The 23123-nt window shown below is 30.5% G+C and overlaps 1 protein-coding gene across 3 annotated transcripts in view; it reads right to left on the bottom strand.

Moving 5' to 3' along the window:
- Positions 1–23123, bottom strand: part of Sec31 (secretory 31) — a 32572-nt gene that overhangs the window by 4124 nt on the left and 5325 nt on the right. The window contains exons 7-22 of one of the 3 annotated variants that reach the window (XM_014416075.3): positions 22511–22675; positions 22255–22380; positions 20407–20637; positions 18757–18843; positions 18631–18660; positions 16959–17067; positions 16728–16882; positions 16261–16411; positions 15133–15272; positions 14472–14636; positions 13631–13777; positions 12997–13249; positions 10923–11282; positions 9797–9891; positions 3989–4051; positions 1586–1849 (exon numbers count right to left, since the gene is read on the bottom strand). In XM_014416075.3, the coding sequence (XP_014271561.1) occupies positions 1586–1849; positions 3989–4051; positions 9797–9891; positions 10923–11282; positions 12997–13249; positions 13631–13777; positions 14472–14636; positions 15133–15272; positions 16261–16411; positions 16728–16882; positions 16959–17067; positions 18631–18660; positions 18757–18843; positions 20407–20637; positions 22255–22380; positions 22511–22675 (2541 nt within the window). Of the gene's footprint in view, positions 1–1585; positions 1850–3988; positions 4052–5578; positions 5609–9796; positions 9892–10922; positions 11283–12996; positions 13250–13630; positions 13778–14471; positions 14637–15132; positions 15273–16260; positions 16412–16727; positions 16883–16958; positions 17068–18630; positions 18661–18756; positions 18844–20406; positions 20638–22254; positions 22381–22510; positions 22676–23123 lie in introns of all 3 variants that reach the window. The other 2 variants (XM_067047820.1, XM_014416077.3) reach the window with 2 other exon arrangements.

Consider the following 23123-nt stretch of genomic DNA (forward strand, 5'->3'; position numbering starts at 1 on the left):
ATTTTTGGTGTTATGATCTCCTTTGAGAGATTGTGACATGTTGTATATTGACTAATACTTGCTATAATTGTCTTAAATAAGTGTTTAAAAGAAACATAAGACCTTTAGATAGCAGTATAAAAGGTAAGATAGAAGACATATCGAGAATTTTAATTTTTTTTCAACCTTTATTTGAATCTAAATACAAAAATAAAAAGAGAACTAAAAAAATTGAAAAAATTAGGCACTGATTGTGTGAAGGTATCTTTTATCAAAAACCAGCTGCTATGGTCTTATCTGCTCGTGTAATCTGGTAACATTTTGTTAAAGAACTCAGACACCCGGCAATGGGATTTGTTTGCTTATAAATACTTTGAAAAGTAATCAGTAATTTTTCACCTGGTTACAATGAATCTAATTAAAAACAGTTAGGTGAAAGGATCAAATTTGATTATTGTTCCAAATCCTAAAAGTATATTGTAAACAAAATCTTCATTTTACATTTTACCCTTTTAAACACTAAAAAAAGTTATCTAACAAGACTAACTGTATTCCCGACTGATTTTAAATTATGTTATATAATATGAATTGATGAGTTGAGAAAGCAATACGTCACTTTTTGGGATATATTTAATATTTAATGGGTTTTCATTCTGTTGAGATTATTATACTGCTAACTCCTGGACCCAGTTTCGAATAAGGCTGTGACAGATAATTATTCATTCTGTTACTGTAGCCTTGAAACAACCCTGCGGGTTGAGGAGCCCTCTGTCATGGTCAACCCAATCTCTTAAAGTGATTACCCTTAATTGGGGAAAATCTGGCAGTTGAGCGCAATTCTGATTAAGTAACCTCCTTGTACAACTGGAAAATTAATAATTTAATATATATATAAATATATCTTCCTTTATTCTTTTCAAATATAAATAGAGAAAAGAAGATGGGATAAATCTTGCAAAAACAGGACATACTTCTCTGACAAACATCATTTCTCATTCATTTTAACATTTAATAGAAGATCCTCCAAAAATAAACCTCTACAGCATGTTTTTTTTTTCTAAAAGAACGAATATACTCGCCCTGATGATGTCATTCTGAATGCACCTCTTTAGCTTACATATAAAGGTGATTTTGATTTTCTGGATGTCTTAGTTCAATAGAACTTTTATTCAATCAGTTAAGTGTAACATGATTTTTTTCCACTTCAAAACAGGAAAAAACATTTATTCATAACCAAATACTAAGAATAAAAACATTAAAGTGTAATTTAATTTTAGAGTTGTTTAATCTACTATAATGTTATAACCCACTCTCAGTTCTCAAGTAAACACATTTATTTTTTTCATCATAACCTGCATTGAATTCTAATTAAATTTATTTGCACTCATGTAGGATAACTTAAGCATTCTGAATTTATAACATATCTTACAACATTCAATGTAAAAATAAGACAACAAAATCGCTGACTAAAACATTAATATTACATTTGAAATAAAGACTTCCAATAAGATTGTTTCTCAAGATACAAGAATTTTATTTTAATTATTATCTTTTGACAAACAAGAGATGATTCAGTAAACTACTGTTTTCTTGTTCATGGACACACCTGGATGGGCTGTTGCCCCACATACTGTGAGGGCGGTGGCTGGAATGACTGTGCCGGAGGCTGGAAATTCTGCTGTTGGAAATTACCAGGCTGCTGCTGCTGTTGCTGTTGCTGGAATCCTATTGACTGTTGGTGTGCTGGGAAATTGGCAGGTTGCTGTGGTTGGAAACCTGCTGTCTGCGGGGGCTGAAAGCCAGTTGGTTGAGGAGGGGCAGCTCCGTACAGCGGGTGTGTTATAGGATTCTGAGCTATTGGTTCTGCTTTCTATATACATAAAAGAGAAAAATATTTATAAATAAATCTTAAGCATTAATTGTATATATATAATTAATTGTGACCGATTTCACCCAATAAAAATTTATAAAATTTTGATTTATAATATTACATTATTCTATATGAGTAATAAGTATATAAAACCAAAAATAACAGCTCAAGTAAAATGAAAAAAAAATGGATAAACAAAGAAAAAAATAACATGGACTATGTAAGGTTCTTAATTATTAGGATGAATTAGATTCCTTCTAGTCTAAGTCACAAATTTTATACGATTTCCCCATACTAAATACCTCTGGCTTTGTAGCGACCAAAGTAGAAGGAAATTAGAAAATAATTAAAAACAACCTGAAAATCAATCCACGACAAATCCAAATCAAAAGAAGGCAAAATAAAAACATAAAAATCACTAATATATTGGTTTATCCATGCAGGCTAAGTCTAGTGTGGTTAGTGTTCTTGTCAGCACAAATCTCTCCACACTGTTATTGTTATTATTTCACATGCCACTGTTCAATGAGATCGCAGACCCATTTATTTTCATTTGACCATTGTAAGAACTATATACAATGGAATTTGAAAAATAAAAAGGAGAGAGATAAAGGAATGAAGGAAACAGAAATAAGAGACCAATAAATGAAAATAAAATTAAGTCATAATTCAAGACCAGAACCTAAATACTTAGTTTAATATATATATATTTTTTCAGTGTATGAACTTACACAACATGGAAGAACATTTTGATAGTCACTTAACAGAGACAAGAACTACTTACTGAGTTTGTCATTGCTTCTGGATTGTATAATAGGCTGTCAAGCTAAACACAATTTTAACTTAAACTTATTTTTTGCTTACTTGATCAGACTCTGCTATTGGATTTTTCAAATCGCTACTCATTTATCTTTTTCAGGTTGAGTGCTACGCATTACATAACCTTAACCTCTTATTAATATTTTTTTTAGAGCCTACTAATTGAGAGCCTTATTAGCAACAGTTGATTAAAAATCAGACTTTGGCTAAAATCACAAATCAAGATTTTTAATGTCAGTCCCAACCCAAACAATGTATTAACAAATCAGAATTTTCTGACCTTCTTTTTCTAGCTCCAAGTTGCCACAAGGCTTTGAGGATTAGACTTGGACCACTTCCACCACTTGATGCAATCATATCAGAGAGCAGTCTCTTACTCCGAGGTTAAATTTATTTCTGTGAATCAGGTATACTCCGTGTTGGTGATTAGCCCAGAAACAGAAGTCCCTATCCTTAGAACAACTGGCCCTTCAAATATTTATGTTCCCTTGGAAGGAAGAGTGGCTCGGCTATACGACTAGGATCTGAGTTCCTGTTTCCATTTATTTTTTATGATCCCCTTCCTGGTCATTTACAACATATAGAGGGGGGGAGAGGTAATCTACAGGATACCACCCTATTCTAACCATGGTGGGGGTCAAGTTTTCATTTTGTCAAAAAATATAAAAGTTAACTCCCAGCCCGGATTTATTTATTTATCAAATTTATCTGTCCACAATTTTTTATTCCAGCAGCTTTAAGATGGTATATTTGCATTTTTTTATTCTAGGCCGGTTGACTTAGTTATTTTGTAAGTTGTATGAAATGTCACTTTTCTTTACCATGGATCCTGGACAATAATAATTGTAGGATTTATAAAAAATGACATCAATGCTATCATAGCCTTGTTTATAATTTATGAATATATGAAGGAATTTGGCATTCCATTCATAGCACTATTCTGGTGAGGAAAAGATATATACTACTGACTTTCCAGGTCAAGAAACCACCAATAATTAATAGTAATTTTAAATAAAATATTTTTACCATTAAAATACGGTTAATCAAATATTGATAGCGTTAGAAAATTTCAAAAATAGGTTAAGATGTTTTGACATTTAAGACTGGTTGAGAATTTTATGCCAGAGAAATTTTCACCCCATTAGTTCATTCTTATTATTTAAAACAACTAAATACATAAGATAAGGATAGGGATAAGGAAACCTGGTAAAACGAGGATTCGGATTGGAAGTCGATTAGGAAGGCAGGAGGAATGACAGGAAGAGGCGGCGAAGGCATAGAGGGTTTGAGAAGATTGGAGCACGAACAAGCACTCTCTACCTGGTGCCGATTGCACTTGAGGATCTTCACGCCGGAGTGGACCGCAGACATCTCGGGCACCGGCTGGCCACAACACATAAAGCATTCAACAAAGTTGCAAGAGAATCTTATATCAACTTAAATACATCCTAGCATTAGTTTTGGAATTTGATACTAAGATATATCTAGAAAAAATTCAATTTAATCTAACAGAAATATACATAACATAAATTTAATAATAATAATTATTAAAGAAGGGTTAATAGTTGCCCGTAGATTAATATGAGGAGAAGTTGCTTATGCAGAGGTTCTGTTTAAAGTCATCTAAGAGAGAATAATCTCTGCCTAAGCAACCCTGACGAAGGCCTGAAATTCAGGTTGAAACGTGGGCACAAATAAATATGTTTTGTTTATTTGTGTACTTTTGCTGACCGAACCCCTCTATCATGTTCTTCTAATAATAATAAATAAAAAGGAGTATATACATTTTATTTTAGATCAAGGACATACTAAAATGAATCTTTATTTTTTTAGTGGGATATATTTTTAATTATTAAATATTAATCAAAAATAATAAGAAAAACCTTTTGGACCATATTACCACCACATTTTTTAAAACAAATATAATAATTAAAAAAAAAAAAATTAAAGTGAAATAATATCTTGAACACAATCATTCCTATTTACATTTTATATTTTTAATCTCAAGAAAAAGGCTAAGTGAATTGTCACTTTTTTCTCTTAACATATTTCACTTATATTTACTTATTTCACAATAAAACTTCTGAATCAATATCAAATAGTTCAAGTCTCATTGTGAACAAAGTTGATATAGGTAAACTATGGCGAGAAAAAAAAGTTACAATTAGCATATCATTTTTAGGAAAATTAAAAATATAAAAGTCCTTAGCAAAAAAAGAGCTGGTAATAAAAAATATTTTAAATGATTAAAAAATATTTCCAGGAGATGTATATATGAAAATAGATTATACTAATGTATAACGAGGAAAATGACCAATAGAAAGTGCCATAACTTAATAGAAATGTTGAATATATGAATGTAGAATAAAACTGTGAAGTTTTATCATCAAATTAGAAAAAAAAAGAACCTAAATAACGATTCTGTCCAATCTATATAACTATATCTAAATAGTTTATTGTATATAACCTTTAATTTTTATAGTTAAAAATATATAAAATACAATAGCTTATCTATTGACTTATCATTAATTGGACATCAAGAGCAGATTTAGAAATTGTCTTTTAGGGAGGAGAAGGGGCACAAATAAAAAATAAATTTTAAAATGCTCTATATTTGATTTAACTTACTAATGTTTTGCAATCTAAAACATAAGCCTTTATAAATAAATATTTGCCATTTAAAAAGATAAATAAATAAAGATCCGAACCTTATTTATCAAATTTGAAAACCCACCAGTCATTATTTCAAGTAGTAATATTCCATGATATAATGCTTTGAAAATACTAAACAAAGTTATTGAGTGTAAGATTATTATAGAATGATGTGACAATTATAAATCACGAATTAGCTAAATTAAATATGCTCTAACAAACTATAAGCATTAATGAATTAAAACTAGAAATACTCACTGTGTAATAATGGCTGTTCATCAAAGGAGGCTTTACAATAAATATAAATATTACATAAAGGAATAAGAATATAAGAACAAAAATAAAACAAAACTATCTGACAAAGTGAAACAACAGAATAGGACACAACACTAATGATATTTTAAAAACTTTAAACTTAAAGGATCTGATTATAAGAGAAAAAAAGAAAACTTTACCTTCCATAGGCAACATAAATATCTAATACAGACTTAACAAATAAAAACAGCATCGAGTATGATTTTATTAGTGAGAGTGAATATATACATTCTTTTTTTGTTTAATCTGTATTAGACATTTGTTACCAATCTCATGGAATACAGCACTGATACATTATTTGACAAAGCTTGTATTTAGTCCCATTATTTGGGTAATATAATATTCTGCAAAAAGGAGCCAACCCTCAAGTTTCCAAGATGTAAATTAACAATTAGGTGTTTATAGTTGACTATAGATTTGATATTTATATTATTCAATATATATATATATATATATTACTACTCCTTATTGTATCATATTACTCACCTTCCACTTTTTAAACGTTCATTTCGTCTTTTATAATATTCAACCACCGTCCCCTATCATTTACTGGTTATTTTTCATTTTCTTATCTTTACCACTACTTATTCAGCTCAACTATACTTTCTCATTAAATCCACAATTTTCTAACCTTTCACTCCATAGTTGTTTATTTCCCATTAGTTCTTTTGTGAAACCTTCTTTGGAAAAAATTGTTCAGTATTGGTGATATTGGAAAATTCAACAGACTGTTGAAAGCGCTTTATGATGACACGGTGATACAGATCAAAATGGGAGATTCTCAAACAATACTGCAAGATCAATGGCTTAATATTAAACCCAGCAAATCAAAAGCAGTTGTATTCCACAAGTCTCCCAAAACCTCTCTAATTGGCAGAAAACTCAACTAGAATATACTAACAGCTACACTTATCTTGGAGTGCCATTCTCATCTTCTGGGAAATTCCAGAAAGTATCTAAACATTTTATTTAAAGGGCATACGTGGCAAGTGGCAGGATACTAGAAATTCTTAGAAAAGGAAAGAGTGAAGCCTGGCAAGCAAAAATGACATTGTTCGATTAATGGTTTCAACTACATTGCTCTACACGGCTGAGGTATGGAGTTTTAAGGGATTTAGAAGCACTCATTCAGCTAAAATTTCTTAAAAATCTCTTTTGGCCTAAAAGTGTACCAAATTATATAGTTAGACTGTTGACTGGACCACGTCCTCTGAGTCTAATGATAATAAAAAACGTAGTCAACCTTTGGACAAGACTCTCAACACTACCAGAGAACAGGTATCTATGAATGTGCTTCAGCAAACTAAGAAGTTGTCATTGATTTTAACTGGGTCTTACAAGTTCACAATCTAGCCATAGCAACTAATAGTCTCAATGAACTAAACGAGATCTACATAACGGGAAAGCAAAACCAGATGAAGACCATAATAGAAAAAATCTAAAATCATCTTCTGTCTCTAGACATCAAGAGCTCTAAATTCAAATAATAACCCAGTCTACAGAACCCTGAGCCATTTAGATTTTTCTCCTGAAGAGTATTTAATTTTTAATACTTGTATTACAAAACGCGAGTAGTCAGCCGTTTAAGAATCTTGAAACCACATGCCATAAATATATATCTGCAAAATATATCTTACATTTCACAAGATGAAGAAATCTGCAGTGCCTGTAAACAATATATATTTAACAGCCTACACCATCTTCTCCTCCAGTGCCCATAATTCAATGTATATAGAGAAAGGTACCTGCAGCAATATATATCCGACTCATCTCCTTATGTTAATGTAGAGAACATTCTCAATATAGACAGTATCGAGAAAGTGAATCATATATATTTATTTTAATTATCTGCAGCCAATTTGTAATCTATTCCCGAAATAATAACGTCTCTTATCAATTGAATGGTTATTCTCAGTGTTTTTTATCATTAGAGTATTTTGTTATGCTTGTTTTATTATGAGTTTTTATTTTATATGCTTATTTATTTTATATTGCTTTATATGCTTATTTATTTTATATTGCTTTTTATATACTTATTTATTTTATACTATAATATATATATATACTAATAATTAATTCATAAATGAAACAAAAATTATGTGTCTAATATCAGATAGCCTATATTTATTATAAGAGTAATGATTTGTTTAAAATTCACTTTATTATGAAGTACAGGAAACGACACATGAAGACATATTTTGAATTATTTGTTAATTAAGTCATGTTCTTTAAGGAATAAAAAGTTAAGTAAAACAAACAAAAAGTATTTTGTTATTTACTCGACAAACCTTTAGTTTCACTTTTCTACCTTATTTATTTTATCTAAATGGTCTTTCATATTTAGTTTTATAGACAGTCAACTCTTTTTCCTTTTTTTAAATGTATTTTTATTTAATGATAGGAGAACTGGTGTTAACTGGCCACCTTGATACTGGAACCCATGTCGGATCCCGTTTTGGCTATTTCATACCAGGTGTAGGTATTTCAATTGACAGAAATGTAGTTTAACTCTGTTTTATGATGAATGTAATAGATATGTTAAGATTTTATTATGCCTATAACAGCAAAATTATTTTTTGAAATAGTCCGCTATCTTCTTCTGATTTTTAACTTTCACCAAATTTTTATATATAAAATCTTCCCATGATTAGAAAATCATAGAGCTTCCTTTTTTAGAAGGACGATTGATGTGTGAAATAGGTTCTACAGAACAAATAAAGTTTTCTTTGTGGATCAGTTACTAGCATTTAATCATCATACCATTTAATCTATTTTTCTTAGTTCAGTTACTAAGTGGCTTAGTTCTTTTCTGCAGAATGTGGTAAATTTATCTTTGTATTATAGTGTTGATAATTTCTTAAATACAATAGTAAAATACTGAATGCATAATTAAATGCTAAAATATAACAGAAAAATTAACTAGGAGTTGAAATAACAAAAACTTATTCTTGTTTTGGAATCTTTAATAAATAGTATCATAGTTGAATATTAAAAATTTCAATTCGTTTTAGAAAGAAAATGAAAGAAATCATTAATATATTATAACTTATCAATGATTGATTTTGAATAAGAAGTTTTTTTAATCTTATTTATGAATTATTTTATATCTATAACTTTTTATAATACACACTCAAGGAAAAATAAGATTTAAAAATTGAACACATATATCAGATATTATTGTAAACTAAGTACTTGCTAGTCCTTCCCCTTATTCTATTTCAAAACAGTTTTTATGAAAAACCAAAAAACTCATTAATAAATGAGAATCCATCAAATGGTCAAGTCGTCACGGGAAATACTAGTTTGCCAAAATTATTCTTTTTACCTAACACAGTTGATTTTACAAAAATATCTCCCACTTGATTGCATAGTTTATAGAATGTAAAAATTAATAAGAAAGAACAGGTTGGCCAATTTAAGGACCAAATACAACGTTTGAAAGGTAGAAGTATACTGAAGTCAAATGCCACTATCTGGAGTAGAAATAAACAATCCCACAATCGGTGATGGGATGGAATCAGTAAGGAATGTGGATCTTACCTTAGGACCAATTGTCCTTGGGGGGGGGAGGGAGGGAGGAGGGGGAGAACACCTCAAGCTGAAATTCTCCACACCGAGGGAGTTAAAATTAAAAGTCTTGATACTAAACCAGTGATGTCAAAACTTGAGCTGGCCATTCTGAAATTCCCTAGATGCTTTAGTGGTATTGAAATATATAAATTACTTTTTAAAGAATAGATGGTAGATAGAAATGAATAGAATTCAAATCATAAATAGTAATAAATATCAATATTAATTTTCTAATATTATAGATATAATATCGCAGTAGTGGACTTTCAAACAAATTGATACCACCATGATCAATAGTTCACTTTTTGTTCAAATCTTACGAATGTAACATCATAAAAAGTAAGTGAAACAGAAACATAAGAAGCTAAACAAGTCTAAACTGCAAAAATTAGGATTCATTCAGAAATAAAAAATCTGATCGATTAATCAAGAAGTAAAAGGAAAATACGAAAAATAAGTTATACAAATGACACACCGATAATATTAGTTTATGAGCAAACCAATATTTTATATTTTTTGCCTTGAGGGTATGTTTACTAATTAAAATATATATAAAAATAAATAAAAGAATGTTTATTAGGATATACTTACAGGTTGTGACTTTGCAGTCAGAGCAGGAGGATCATTCCAGCCTGAAGGTGCTGCGTTCTGAGCGGATAAGATCTGTGCAGTTGGAGGAGGAGGTGCTGCAACATGCAATCAGTACTGCTATTCAAATAGAAAATAACTTATTGTCTGAAGTATAAAAAAAGATCATAGTTAATAAATATAAAAACTAAAATTTTAAGAGCATAAGCCTTATTAATTTCAAAATACAGTCGAGTCTCTGTAATATAGTATAAATAAAATGGCGGTAGGTAACTCGGATTATTAGGGGTTGAATAAAAACATGCAACTACAGGAAGACACTTATATATGTGTATGTATTAAGATAAATATATACGCATATGTTGCTATGCATCTGTAAATGTACACAAGAAACCATGTATATAAATTATTTTCTATCAAAGGATACTTACTACCTTTCAAAACTCTCCTCTCACCATATCATTTACAAAACTCAGCCAAAACACTAAACTTTTCACCCTTCTCCAGCTTTTTATTAACTACTCCTTTTTCTTAGCTAATGTTTATATTTTCATTTGCCACTTCCATTGGTTTCAGACATAACTAAACTTGAACTTTAAATACTTAAAGAATTGATAGAATAAAAAAATGATGTTTAACTATAGATAAAAGTGATTCACATGTAACAAACAATTACAGAGATTATTAAGTAAAACTTTTTGTCTTTCTTGCACTCATCAACATGCCACAATATGTACTGAAGAGTATACTGCAAAACTATAGATTCTACATAATATTATATATACGATTCTACATTATATACCTTGACTATTTTCATATTTTATAGATTCTACAGTATTATGAATACGGATGTTAGTCTAAAATTCTATCCAAGGTTTAAATATTTAATTGCATAGTTATAATTATTTACCGAATGTTTTGAAAAGACACAGTTCTATAGAAGCTCTACAAATGTTGATGTGATATGTTGTATTCAAGTAGTGGACAGAGGAACACATGGAATAAAGAACACAGGTGGGGGTTACGGATTTCAGAAATACGTACAAAAATGATTCTAATACAACTATTATCGGTTTAAGACATAAGGAACTTAGCCAACACTAAATAATTTCTTTAATTGCATCCTTACCCTGAGGCTTGAGAATTTGTTGATTTGGTTGTAGAATACTGGCCTGCTGGTAACTGGGAACAGACTGTTGGTAAGCAGAAGAAGGGGGCTGGTAAGCAGAAGAGGCAGTGGGGTACTGGGGCTGATTAAAAGGCTGGTAAGTGGGAGTAGAGACAGGAGGTTGAAAAGTATTCGAAGGAGGGTTCTGGTAAGATGGTTGGGCCGATGAAGAACCAGGCGGTTGGAAAGGCTGAAATCCTGGATTCGACTGGAACTGATTCTGAGGGTAAGGCAGGGTGCTACTGCTCCTTCCATAGTTCCCAAAGCTTCCACTGGTCACAGATGGGTCAACTACATATTTCTTTGTTGTTGTGGCAGGACCTATGGCAACAATTATTTGCAGTTATGAATAAACGCTATCTAATATGATTTTAAAAAAAAATTAAATAACTTATTTTGAAAAATAATTAATTTTTTATCTTCCATTTAAAATCATCAAAGTGAAACAGTGGAAATCTAATCTTATTAATTATTCATAATATATTCATTGTATTTAATATAATTATTTCAATTAGCAATAGGTCTTATATATATATATATACAATGTCCTCTTCATCAACTATTTATTTAACAGCTTTCTTCATAGCCTGTTTATGTAATAGGAGAAAAACAAGCCACAACCCATCACCACAGATCCTTACATATAACTTTTTATACGTTACAGGTTTTTGGAGTCACCTTGGAGTCACAAATTTTACATATTAATTTTTTATCACCCCTTAGAAGAATGATTAAGTTTAAAGTATACAAAGATGTAATCCTATCAAAAACTCGGATTCATAATTTTTCATGATTGCAATACTTTTCCTAACTAGATATTTCTTTATTATTTCTAACATTGAAATACAATGGAGAAAACTGCAGTTCATATGCATATTAACATGCGATGAAGTTAAGTTCATTAGACTAAATTATTATAACTTTAAATAAAAATTTCTATTGATACAAGATTTGATTTGAGAGTATAGATAATTGTACAGTTTTAATAATAGTCACAAACTTGGTTATTTTTTTTGTTTTATCAACATAATGTTTTCCCACTCATTTCAATTTGTTCAGAGCTGAAAGTTACTTTAATAAAGGTTTAACAGAGCTAAACAGAAAAATATGATACAAGAAACAAATAGAACCTTCAAACTAACTTTAATCATAGCGCAAAACATTTCCAAGAAATGTTGCTACAGGCCTGTAACTTACTCAGAAATTTTTTTCAATTTATTATGTGGTTAATAAAGTAAGGATTCTGTTCTGTTAATTAGTTTTCAATGATTTTTATGTAACTAAAAGATTTTAATGAAAAGGAGGAACTTGAAAAAATTGCGAGCGGCTGATCAAATGTGTCGAGTTACTAATATAATTTTTTTTTCCTTTTCAACTTATAGAGTTGACGATACTCAGCCAAGGTCTAATACAAATGATAATGCAGGATTCCCAGTGTCCAGAAAAATGGCAGAAATGCCATGGTATGAAACTGCTTCATATCGACACCCATTCCTCTATAAATTAAAAATTTTAAGTATCATATTAAGAATATAGAAAACTTGAGATATACTATCTTTCTTTTTTTAAATTCCACAATATTTGCAGTTTATAATGCTTCTAGTCTCTAATCCATTAATCCTAATAAGTTAAAAGATCAAGATTTTTTGTAGTAAAAACAATTTTTTTTTTTTTGTAAGTTAATGACCTTTTAGTTCTACGTCAAAAATTTGTTTTGGGCCGCCCATAGCTCAGTGGTTAAGACACAGTCTTACCAATTTGATGTCTATTGGCGGTGCCGGTTCGGATCCGGCCTGGGACGTTGACTTTTTTCATTGAGTGGCGGTCCCACAAAATGAAGAACTTTGACCCCCAACCATGGTTAGGCAGTATAGGACTCAAATGGGAGTCTTGGAAAAAAAAAAAAAAAAAATTTGTTTTTACTTTTTACAACAAAAACTTTTTTTTACAAGTAATTAAGCAGGATCCAGCTGTATCATGATTCTCTAATGATGAGCTATGCCTAGATTAAATGTAATAAATTCAAATAACAAACCTTGAATTTGAGGGGAAGGCGTGCTCCTGGCAAATGGCATTTGTGGCGGAGGTGGAGCTTGAGATTTGGGCGGGAAGGGTTGAGCAGATGGCGGAAGAGGAGTACTTGACACCGGAGGGATGTGATGTGTAGGAGGCAGCTGAGGAGCGGGTGGCAACCCTATTGGAGCTTGTGGCAGTGCTGTGTTCACAGGTAATGGAGGTTTTGCGAAAGAGTTTGCTGGGATGGGCTGCGAGCTGACAATGTTCTGATTCTGCCAATAAGATTAAAAAAAAATTATTGATAACAAATAAATGGCCAATTAATCAATTAACAAATATGTCTAAGTTCATTATTATTAGAAGTAATGTCAGATATTATGTAAAGTGATTAACTGGAACTGTCAATAACCATGTTAAAAATATTAATAATATGACTAACAGTAATTATCTACAATTTCTGAAATAACTTGATAGAAAATAACTTGAAGTTATAATGGATGAAACCAGATGAATTTAAGATCAGTTAAGGCTGGAATAAAGATGTAATTATAACATTGGTGATTCTCTCTAAATTAATTTCAACATAACATATAATTAATTTTGGTTCATTAAAATAATAAAATTGAAGTGCTAAGAATTGAAAAATAATTCACCTGATAAGGTGTGGATGCTCGACGATTGTTATTTTGAGTGATTGCTGCTTGAGGCACATACTGCTGCGGCTGTTGATAGGTTGCGGAAGGATGTGATTTAAGTGAAAGTGCATAATAGAGCCTTTCTCTCAAATCATTCACAGCTTCCTAAAAGCAAAAGTAAAACCGAGATGTAAGGCACACACAAATATCTCATTACAGTATAACTTATCAACAAGATCACAAGCATTTACAAAGCATATTGATAGATTAATATTTTAAAAGAAGTAGAAACTATCAACATATTATTTTGTTGTATGACACGAAATCTGTTTTTTAAAAGTAATATTATCCTCCATAAATAACATTTTTTAAAGCAAAAAGCTACAATGAAAAGATTTTTTAAGTCAAAAACAAAGTGAATTAAATGAAATTTGATAATAAAATAACTTGAATTCAAGTTATACATGTAAAATAATTCACATCATAATTCTAATGAATAGCTAATAAAATGAAGACGTAGCAGCCCAGTTCAGTGAACCAAATTCAAGGTTATAAGGAGTCATATTTGGCTTAGGATGATACATTTTTATATGATGATAGCCATTATCGTGAAAATATGCTAGTCTCTTACCAAAAATGTCAAGACACGGTTTGAATCAAAATAAAGTAAAAAAGCATTGTAATGCTAATTCATACCTGGGAAAAACATGTCAATGTTTAGTACAATTTACAATTCAAAATACTCCAACTATACAAGGTCAAGACAGTAAGAACCAATTAGACAAAGGAAAAAAAAATATAATTATTAATTTAGAACACAAACTAATTATTTAAAAATAAACTTGAAAATATTTCTTACACCAGATGAATCCTTGAGATATTGAAGCGCAGTTTCCAGGGCTCCCTCAGAGGCCAGGAGCTCGCAGTAGAGGCTAATAACTTTTGCAACATCTCCATCGATTGGAAAGACCTGTCCCCGACTTGAATAAACCCCTTGCGCAACCAACACCAACTCTACCATTTCCTGTGGAAGTATATTAAAAGGGAAAAATTAGAGATTATAATAAAACCATTATCTACTAGATAATAACTAGTAACAAACAACTATAAAATAGGGATTATTTTATATCAAATTTATTATTATTATTATTTTATATAAATATGAGTGAAATTTTGCCCAATGTAATTGTTTCTATGATATTAGTACATTGCTACTCTATTAGTCTACTGCTACTAACTACTTGGGCCCAATCTGAAAAAAATTACTATAATTAATGCTACTTGCTGTAAAGATTGAAAGTCTCTACTAAAAGTTTCATAAAAATAATCATGGATATTTTCAGAGAGAAAATCAGACATAGGTACAGATCAGATTTAAAACCCTTTTTACTCGGGTATAAATAATCCCAAATTATGGAATTAAAGATTATGTACACAGTAGAACCTCACTTGTCCAAAGAATTTATAAGCACTATAAGCCATTCCCTCTCTATAAAAAAAAATTAATAAATATGGATTACCTGTATGTTGGTAACTGAGACAGCTGTACCGTTCAATCTCTTATTGATAAGGGGCCCAATGTTTCCAGAGGCGATGTAACAGATTTCTGCGCATAGCGAATATTCATTACCTGCTTCTTCTAGCCGTTTACCGAGCTGAACTATCAATAATAAAACAAGAAAATTTTATTAAAGAGAAAAATAAAATAAGAAAATAATTCAGTTGTGAAGAACAGGGGTTCTCAAACTAGTTGCCACAAGCACCTGTGAGATGTACGAGAGCAATAATTTTTAATTTTCACAAAGCCTTCGAAATTAAGAAGTAGAATCCATTTTTATATTACGACACTATTATCTCCTTGCCTATGCTGCAGCTACCGTTTGTATATCAGCATTGGTTTCGTAGTTGTTTTGATTACATCTGCTGAGTTAGTGCATATTAAATTTTATCGAATATAATATTAAATTATACAATCAGTAGCTAGGGACTATTAAGTGATTTTATTTTAGTCATAACCAGTAATCTTACCACTACAATCCATTATGGTCAGAGGTTCAGTACTTTGTAAAGGAATAATATTTCTTGAATAATGACTGTGCTTGGAGGTGATTCATTCATACTCAACAGGTTTTTCAACCAATTAAAGGTAGACCTGACTGAGTTATCTGAATAAATAATTATATGCTACAACCTGATTCGAATTCGAGCCCGGGAGAGAGTAGTAAATTGCCTTACTCATTCAGCTTTTCTCCATAGTTCCCATAAATTAAGACTGATTTGACACGGGGTTTATTTGTAAGTTATGAGGTAAACAAAACTGCAATAATAAATCAGCCAATGTAATAAAAATCAGTCAAATAAACATGATACTGTATCAGGAGGGGCTTGCAATGTTTATAAATACATTTTTATTTATTTGAGTCCCTATTGCTTTCCTTTTCCAAAGTATTCAAAATCACTTAACAAATAACTTATTGCAATTTTTTGTTTTAGCCTGACAAGCGAGCTATAAAATTTTGTTAGTCCAAAAAGTGTTGTGCAAAATTCTTTTAGGTTGACAAGCGTTCAGAAGCAATACAAGTTTGAGAACCACTGGTATAGAATAATTAGTTTCAAGCAAAGTTAAGGAATTTTTTTAAAAAACTTACAGCACAGATCGGGTAAGGCCGCATCAGTGCAATAGATGAGAAGAGCGGAAAGTGCTTCCTTCCAACTGGTGATATCACACTGCTTCACAATGGGCACCCAATCTTCTGTTACCAAAGCATTAAGGATGTAGGACAAATAACCTTCTCTCTTCTGTAAAAAAAATTATTACTATAAAAATAAAGAAGAGGAAATGAGACTAGTGTTTCAATAAATGCTTTGATACTTGCTTGTTTTGAAAAGTAACTAGAAACTAGAAATTCTAAAAATATAATACATGGTATGTATTATGAACCACAAATAAAAACACTTTTGAACTGCAAATATAAGATGAGGTTACAATTTTACAATCCACAAAGCTTTGACGGTAGATAAATTATTATACAAATGAGGAAAAATAAATTTTATTTACATTATAAAATAAATTTGACTGTAATTAAGCCATAAATAAAATTAATTAATTAATTACTTGCAAAAATTTCTTCTGAGTATCAGCCAAAACATCAGGTCCAGCAGTCCTTGCCAGAATTAGAGCATCTGCAGTTTTTCCTTCATTCAAGCAAATATTTATAGCATCGGTAATAGATCCAGCCAATAATGCTTTACAAATCTGACCGTCAACATCTAAAGAAAGGTAAGTTATTTTAGTAATATTTTTTTCACATTTTTGATTACTTATTTATGCTTTCAATAAACCTACCGTTTCCAACTGATATCGTGAAAGGAGCACTTCTGATTGGAGAGCTCTGTGCTGAGATTTTATCAAACACTGAATCTCCACCATTAAGTAGCTCATTATTAGATAAATTCTAAAATATAAAACAATATTGAATAGAATTTAACTAAATAAACTAAAAGTTATTTACTAGTTAAAGTTGTTTAAATAAAATAAATTGTATCCAATTTATGGCTCAAAATGGTCATTATTTTTTTAAAAGTCTAACGTTTCGGCCATCCTCAAGGGCAATCTTAAATTCAAATTTACACTCATGTCAATAATTTAAAAACTTTTTGTAGGCAGTTAAAAGCTATTCTGCCCAGGTCATCGATTTCGGTCAATATTTTATTAGGATAGTAGTAGGATTTAGTAGGATTTTATGACATGGTTCACGGCTATAGTGAAACAGAAAATAATTATCTGCCACAGCCAGATTTGAACCCAAGTCCTTGGGGTTAGTAGTACAGAATTATAATAATTTATTCTCAAACAGTTAGATAGAGATGAATATCATGTGAATACACAGAATATCAATATATTCTGTTTTCAAAATATTAAAATATTATAAAAAATATAACACACATCCTACTGGATATTGGCCCTCTCCCATCTGGTATGGATATAGTTTAAGCCTGTTGGTTCTCTGTTGCCATGGGTTAACCTCGGTTCTATAGCTTACCCTTTCCATGGTTTATTTATTCATACTGTATTAAATAACTGTGCAGTTTGTTCATTACAGTGTTAAGTTTTATGGTTAAGTTTTTATGGCTTTAGCTGAATCAAGTTTACCGGAATAGCCCCTCCCTATTCCTAGTACGCTCACGGCAGACTCATGCCATCATCGATGACACCCCCTTCAGCGGACCCGGCAGCTTATCTTATAATGCCACACAGGCAATCCAAGATATATTATTTACCGAGTATATACATTTATTTCTCTTTGTATATAAAAAAAAAAAAATGAATCAAGTTTGCTCCTACAGCACATGTTTCTTTTCACCTCGCCTTAGAGTGGCTTAACTACTTTATGCTCATGCACTACATTAATTTTATGTGCAGATATTCAGTATCAATAATTTTTTTCGATTTAACTTGTTCACCTCTGAAGATCAAAACCTTCAAGACTTCCATATAAGTCTACATCAGGTTTAATAATTTTCTTTTTCTACCTAATTATTCACTATCTTTCACCTTATTTCCATAAGTACTAAAATAATTCATTCAATGTATTCTAATTTCTCCAGTTCATCATTTCTATTCTATTTCAATGTTTTATCTTCCATTGCATTCTTGGAACAAAAACCACCTTAAATATTAAAAAAATTGTTTTCTGGTCTTCTGTCTTCAATTGAAGGTTTATTATAACCATGCTTATTTTCATCTCCCTATGGACGTTACACCTCACCAATAACTACTCATCCAATATTAGTGATTAAAAAAGGATAATGATACTGTCTCAGGTAGTTTAATTGAATGATAACAGCAGTGGATAATTTGAAATTAGAAGCACACCTCCTTTACATTTCATTATTTAAACAAATTATTTTTTTGTCTAAGTTCAATATAAATATGAAAATGATTGTAACATCTATGCTAAAAATTAAATAAATTATCAAGTAAAATGTAACTAAATAAAAATCAATTTTGTACTAACCACATTATCATTTTTGGCATCAAAACTTTCCTGGAAAAATAATAATAATAATCAAAATACAAATGAAAATAAATTCTCAGAACTAATATTTTATAAATTATTTATTTTAAAAAAATAATAAATTACCTGTCCTAAATTAGAAAACTGATCTGTGACCTGTTCGACATTGTGATTTTGTAATACTGTTGGAGTTCTGCAAGATGAAATGTTTGCCTATAACAAAAAATATTATAATAACTAAAGCTGGTTTGTAATGTATAAATATATTGTTGAATAGCTCTACTTTGTATACTTTCCACTATGATTTTATCCTTTTAACAAAACGTGATTCTAATTATTGATGATGAATTATTACTAAATACAAGGAAAAATGAAGAAAAACAGCTAATAACTTAACAGATTTAATTGGAAGTGAAATTAAAATTGGCGATGAATACATTTTTAAATAATTTACAATTATTGATATATCTAGCAAACAACTATATGTAACTCAACAATATAGGCTCTAGTAGAAGTAGTAGTAGTGTTAATAAATAAAAAAAATGATGTAACGTTTGAGTGATTGACAGATTATTAACCCGTTTAGTGCTGTAAGACGATGTACAGGTGTTTGTCATTTTGGCTTAAGGCTAATGATGGCTCATTGAGTAATGCACAGGAATCTTTCTTATAATTCGAATCTTAAAATAAATTCGCACAATGTGATCAATGTAAACAGTTCAATATTTTTCACATGTGTAAAATACTTCCAATTGGGCGTAAAATAAAATATTAAATTACTAACCTACCTTGAGATAAAATTAATCTATGTACATTTCAAAATAGCTATTTCCTTATTATTTCGGAAGACAATCCCCCTTACTATATATTTCATATCAGCAAGTGTAAAATCTGAGTATTGTATTAGCTACCAAGGAAAACAATAATTATCTAATCCTTTCATATTTCATATTCATCCATTCTTTACTACCATTAAGAATAAGAGAAGTTTAATTTTTTATATAGAAAAAATTAAAGGTACTTAAAAATTTGAAAATTTTTCTGTTTCTATAAAAATTTGTATTTAAGAATTTCTGGTGTGAAAAACAATTATCAACTATGTTTCTGCCAGGAATACAACAGTTTAACAAAACTTTGTACTACGGTGTGGAATCAGAAGAGATTGGGTGGGCGCTTATGGCTATTTCAGATGTCTCAGTCTGTTTTAGGCAGGAACATGAAAATTGTTTTCTCATTTATTTATTCATCAAATTCTTTCAAAGTTCATATTTATTCATTTTATATTAATATTAAAAATGAGAGAGGATTGATTATTTCCTATTAACAAAATTAAATTTACTTTAATTTAAACAGAGAAAGTTATATTTTTGAAAATTCAAACATTTAAGCTTTACAATATATTTCAATGAGGATAATTCCTAGCTGATATAATAGATCACTTGATGGTACATTAATGTTCTGAGTTTAATCAAAATTGTTTTTGATTGATGCTTTTGAGAAAATAAAAAAAAAAAAAGAAGAGAAAAATCAATTTAATAAAAGTTGTTTTAACATCTCAGGCATAAATAAGTAATTTAATGGTTATTTGTAATCAGGGTTATTGGTTATAACCTCTTTATGTGCATTTCCATCAAAAACTTAAATTAGAAATTTAGCATGACTTGTACTTTATATTCCAAATAACTTGATAAACTAAAGTGAAAATTGTTTTAAGACTTAATGCATTTTCATATATAATAAGGATAAACATTAAATAGTAAATAAAGAGAAACATACGGACTCTTTGTTGTACCCTAGCAAGGTCCTTATTGCAGTGCGAGGCTGAGGACTGAAGCTGGCCTCCAGGTAACTCCAAATGGGATCATCTTTTCCCTGACAAATCTCAGCGAAGTTGCTCCTCTCCAACCTTTCCAACAGAGCACGAGCCTGGCACAACAAGGTTTCGTCACCTTCGACCTGAAGCAGCTTCACACCGTCGCTTCCAAATGTCACAAGCTTTCCTCCAAACTAGAAAGAAAAATTATATGAAAATTTTTTTATTTGCCACAATAATAATAGTGATTAATGTTCATATTAGTACAATAAATAGATATTGCAAGTTATCACAGCTTTAGTTTTTAAACTAACCCTAGATGTGGGCCGCCCTTAGCTCAGTTGTTAAGGAGTCTTACCAATTTGATGTCTATTAGTGGTGTCGGTTCGAATCTGGCCAGGGGTGTTTGAATTTTTTCATTGAGTGGCGGTCGCACAAAATGAAAAGCTTGACCCCCAACCATGGTTAGGCAGTATAGGACTCCAATGGGAGTTTTGGCAAAAAAAAAAAATCCAGGAGGTCCTTGAATCAAGTTACTCTCTTCAGGTTCATAGGAAAAACCTTCTGCATATTTGGTGAGTTTAAAAAATCTGTACCCTCCAATACTGGGGGCGGGGATTCGAACAATTTTTTTGAAATATAAGACAGTTCATGTGCAGTAATTTTATGTGGAATTTTTATTTCTTGATAAATTGTACCAGTCTAAAGAAAGGAGGATTAATTTTGCTTCCTCTTTGAATCTGGTGGGGTACCGTGGAGAGCCACCCCTGGTGGGAACACATTTTGCCACTGCCTAGATATGGTCCAGACTTTCTTATATGCAAATGGCACAGCTAAACTTAAAAAAAAACTCAAAGTTTTTCAATAAAAATATAAGTAAGTTGAGGTTGAATAAAGGATCAATAGTGATATATTAAGTGTTGAGACTGATTGAACAGTCCATTTTAGTATGATCAAATGTTTATTATAATTTATGATGTCTTGAGGTTTCCACTACTAATATATGTGAAACTTCTACAAAAGTAGTTTATGTCGCTGCTTTGCTTAAATAGTGGTACATCTGACAAAATACTGACATTTTTTTTTTTTTATTTATTCCGAAAAGTACATCCAATATGGTCAACATATGTGCCAAAATGACAAACATAAATGAAATATGAGGTACACTTTTGATTATTAGGAAACAGTGGAGGCTGTTATGATTAATAAGCTAGAACCGTACAATATGAATTAATTTCTAGTGATTTAATTAATAAATCCATTAACAAAATAGAATGAAGAGAATCTTCTAATTTGTTGAAATCAGTTTTCAGAGACTTCATAGATGAAGCTAGAGTTTCGTAGTTTGTAGCAGTTGGTAACAGTTTATCCCAATCAACAGGGTATATTTATTTAATACAAAATAAAACTAATTTGGGAAAACAGTGTTATGTTCTTATTAAAATAATGAAAGGACAAACAAACTATGAGATATCTGCCATGCTCTAAGAAATAGGAGGGTTGTATTTATAAAACAAAATAATTTCAGTAAACCATGCTAATGCCAATGAAGAACAAACACTAGAACCCTCTACAATGACCACCTGGTCATGGTAACCAAGTAACTGTGATAATTAAATACTGAGTCAATACTCTCCTCCCTCAACCCCAGAGTAAATATATATTCATGACTGAAAAAAGAGAAAATAAATTAATCTACAACTACTAGGCTCAACCCTGGGCCTTGGATTTATAAATTAAAATGCCTTATCTATTGGTAAATAGAGGATAATTAAATTTTTTAATTCATTTTATTTAATTTTTTAACTTACACCAAACGACGCTCCCACAGGTTTTCTGAGCCATTTTGGTGCTTTTTTCAGATCGACAACAGGCTGTTGAGATTGTATATGGTGATCGGGTATTCCATCACCCATTCCAGGAAACGAATCGGCAATCTAGGGCAATAAAGTTAGTTTGATTACAGAAGAATTTGAGCCGTTTATAAAGAGGATGTTTAGTGAGTAAAAAGAAAAGCTAATTAAATAAATTATAAAACAAATTTTATAAATGACATTAAGGATATACTTTGGTATTTGTTTGGACTTGTGTAGCAGGACTGCCGGTGATAGAGTAGATACTAGTGTGGCCGTCACAGCTGGAGCTAGCGATGAGAGAAGGGTTTCGAGGGCACCAGCTAACTTCAAATATCCACTGCTGGCTGTTTGGGATTTCACAGACAATCTCACCTTCCTGCAAAACAATTAATACAAATTTCGATTAACATGACATAAAAATAATTGAAACAATATATATTAATAACTTTATCATAATTCAGAAGCATGATTGGAATTAAATGTAATGAAAATAAAGTCGAGCCTCTGTATATTGAACATGGAAGTTTCTAAAAAAAAAATTTGGATAAACAGAAAGATTCATACTAATTAAAGAAGTATTGAAGGCAATTTTTTAGGGTTAAAGAGAAAAACATAAAACAAAGCTAGCATAGCAGCATATTCATTCGATTTACCCTAAAGAGTGGCCATGATACTAACTAATTTTCACCTATTTCAATAACACTTTATCAATTCTGTAAAATTTAAATGGTTTAATTTATTTCTGATTTTTTTTCCAAAAGTTTGCAATATTTTATTAACCCTATCATGGTTTGTGTAAATTGTTGATAAACTATATATATATA

The sequence above is a fragment of the Halyomorpha halys genome, unplaced genomic scaffold (assembly GCF_000696795.3).
Source record: "Halyomorpha halys isolate HHAL.00 unplaced genomic scaffold, Hhal_1.1 Scaffold111.1, whole genome shotgun sequence".
Classification (NCBI taxonomy): domain Eukaryota; kingdom Metazoa; phylum Arthropoda; class Insecta; order Hemiptera; family Pentatomidae; genus Halyomorpha; species Halyomorpha halys.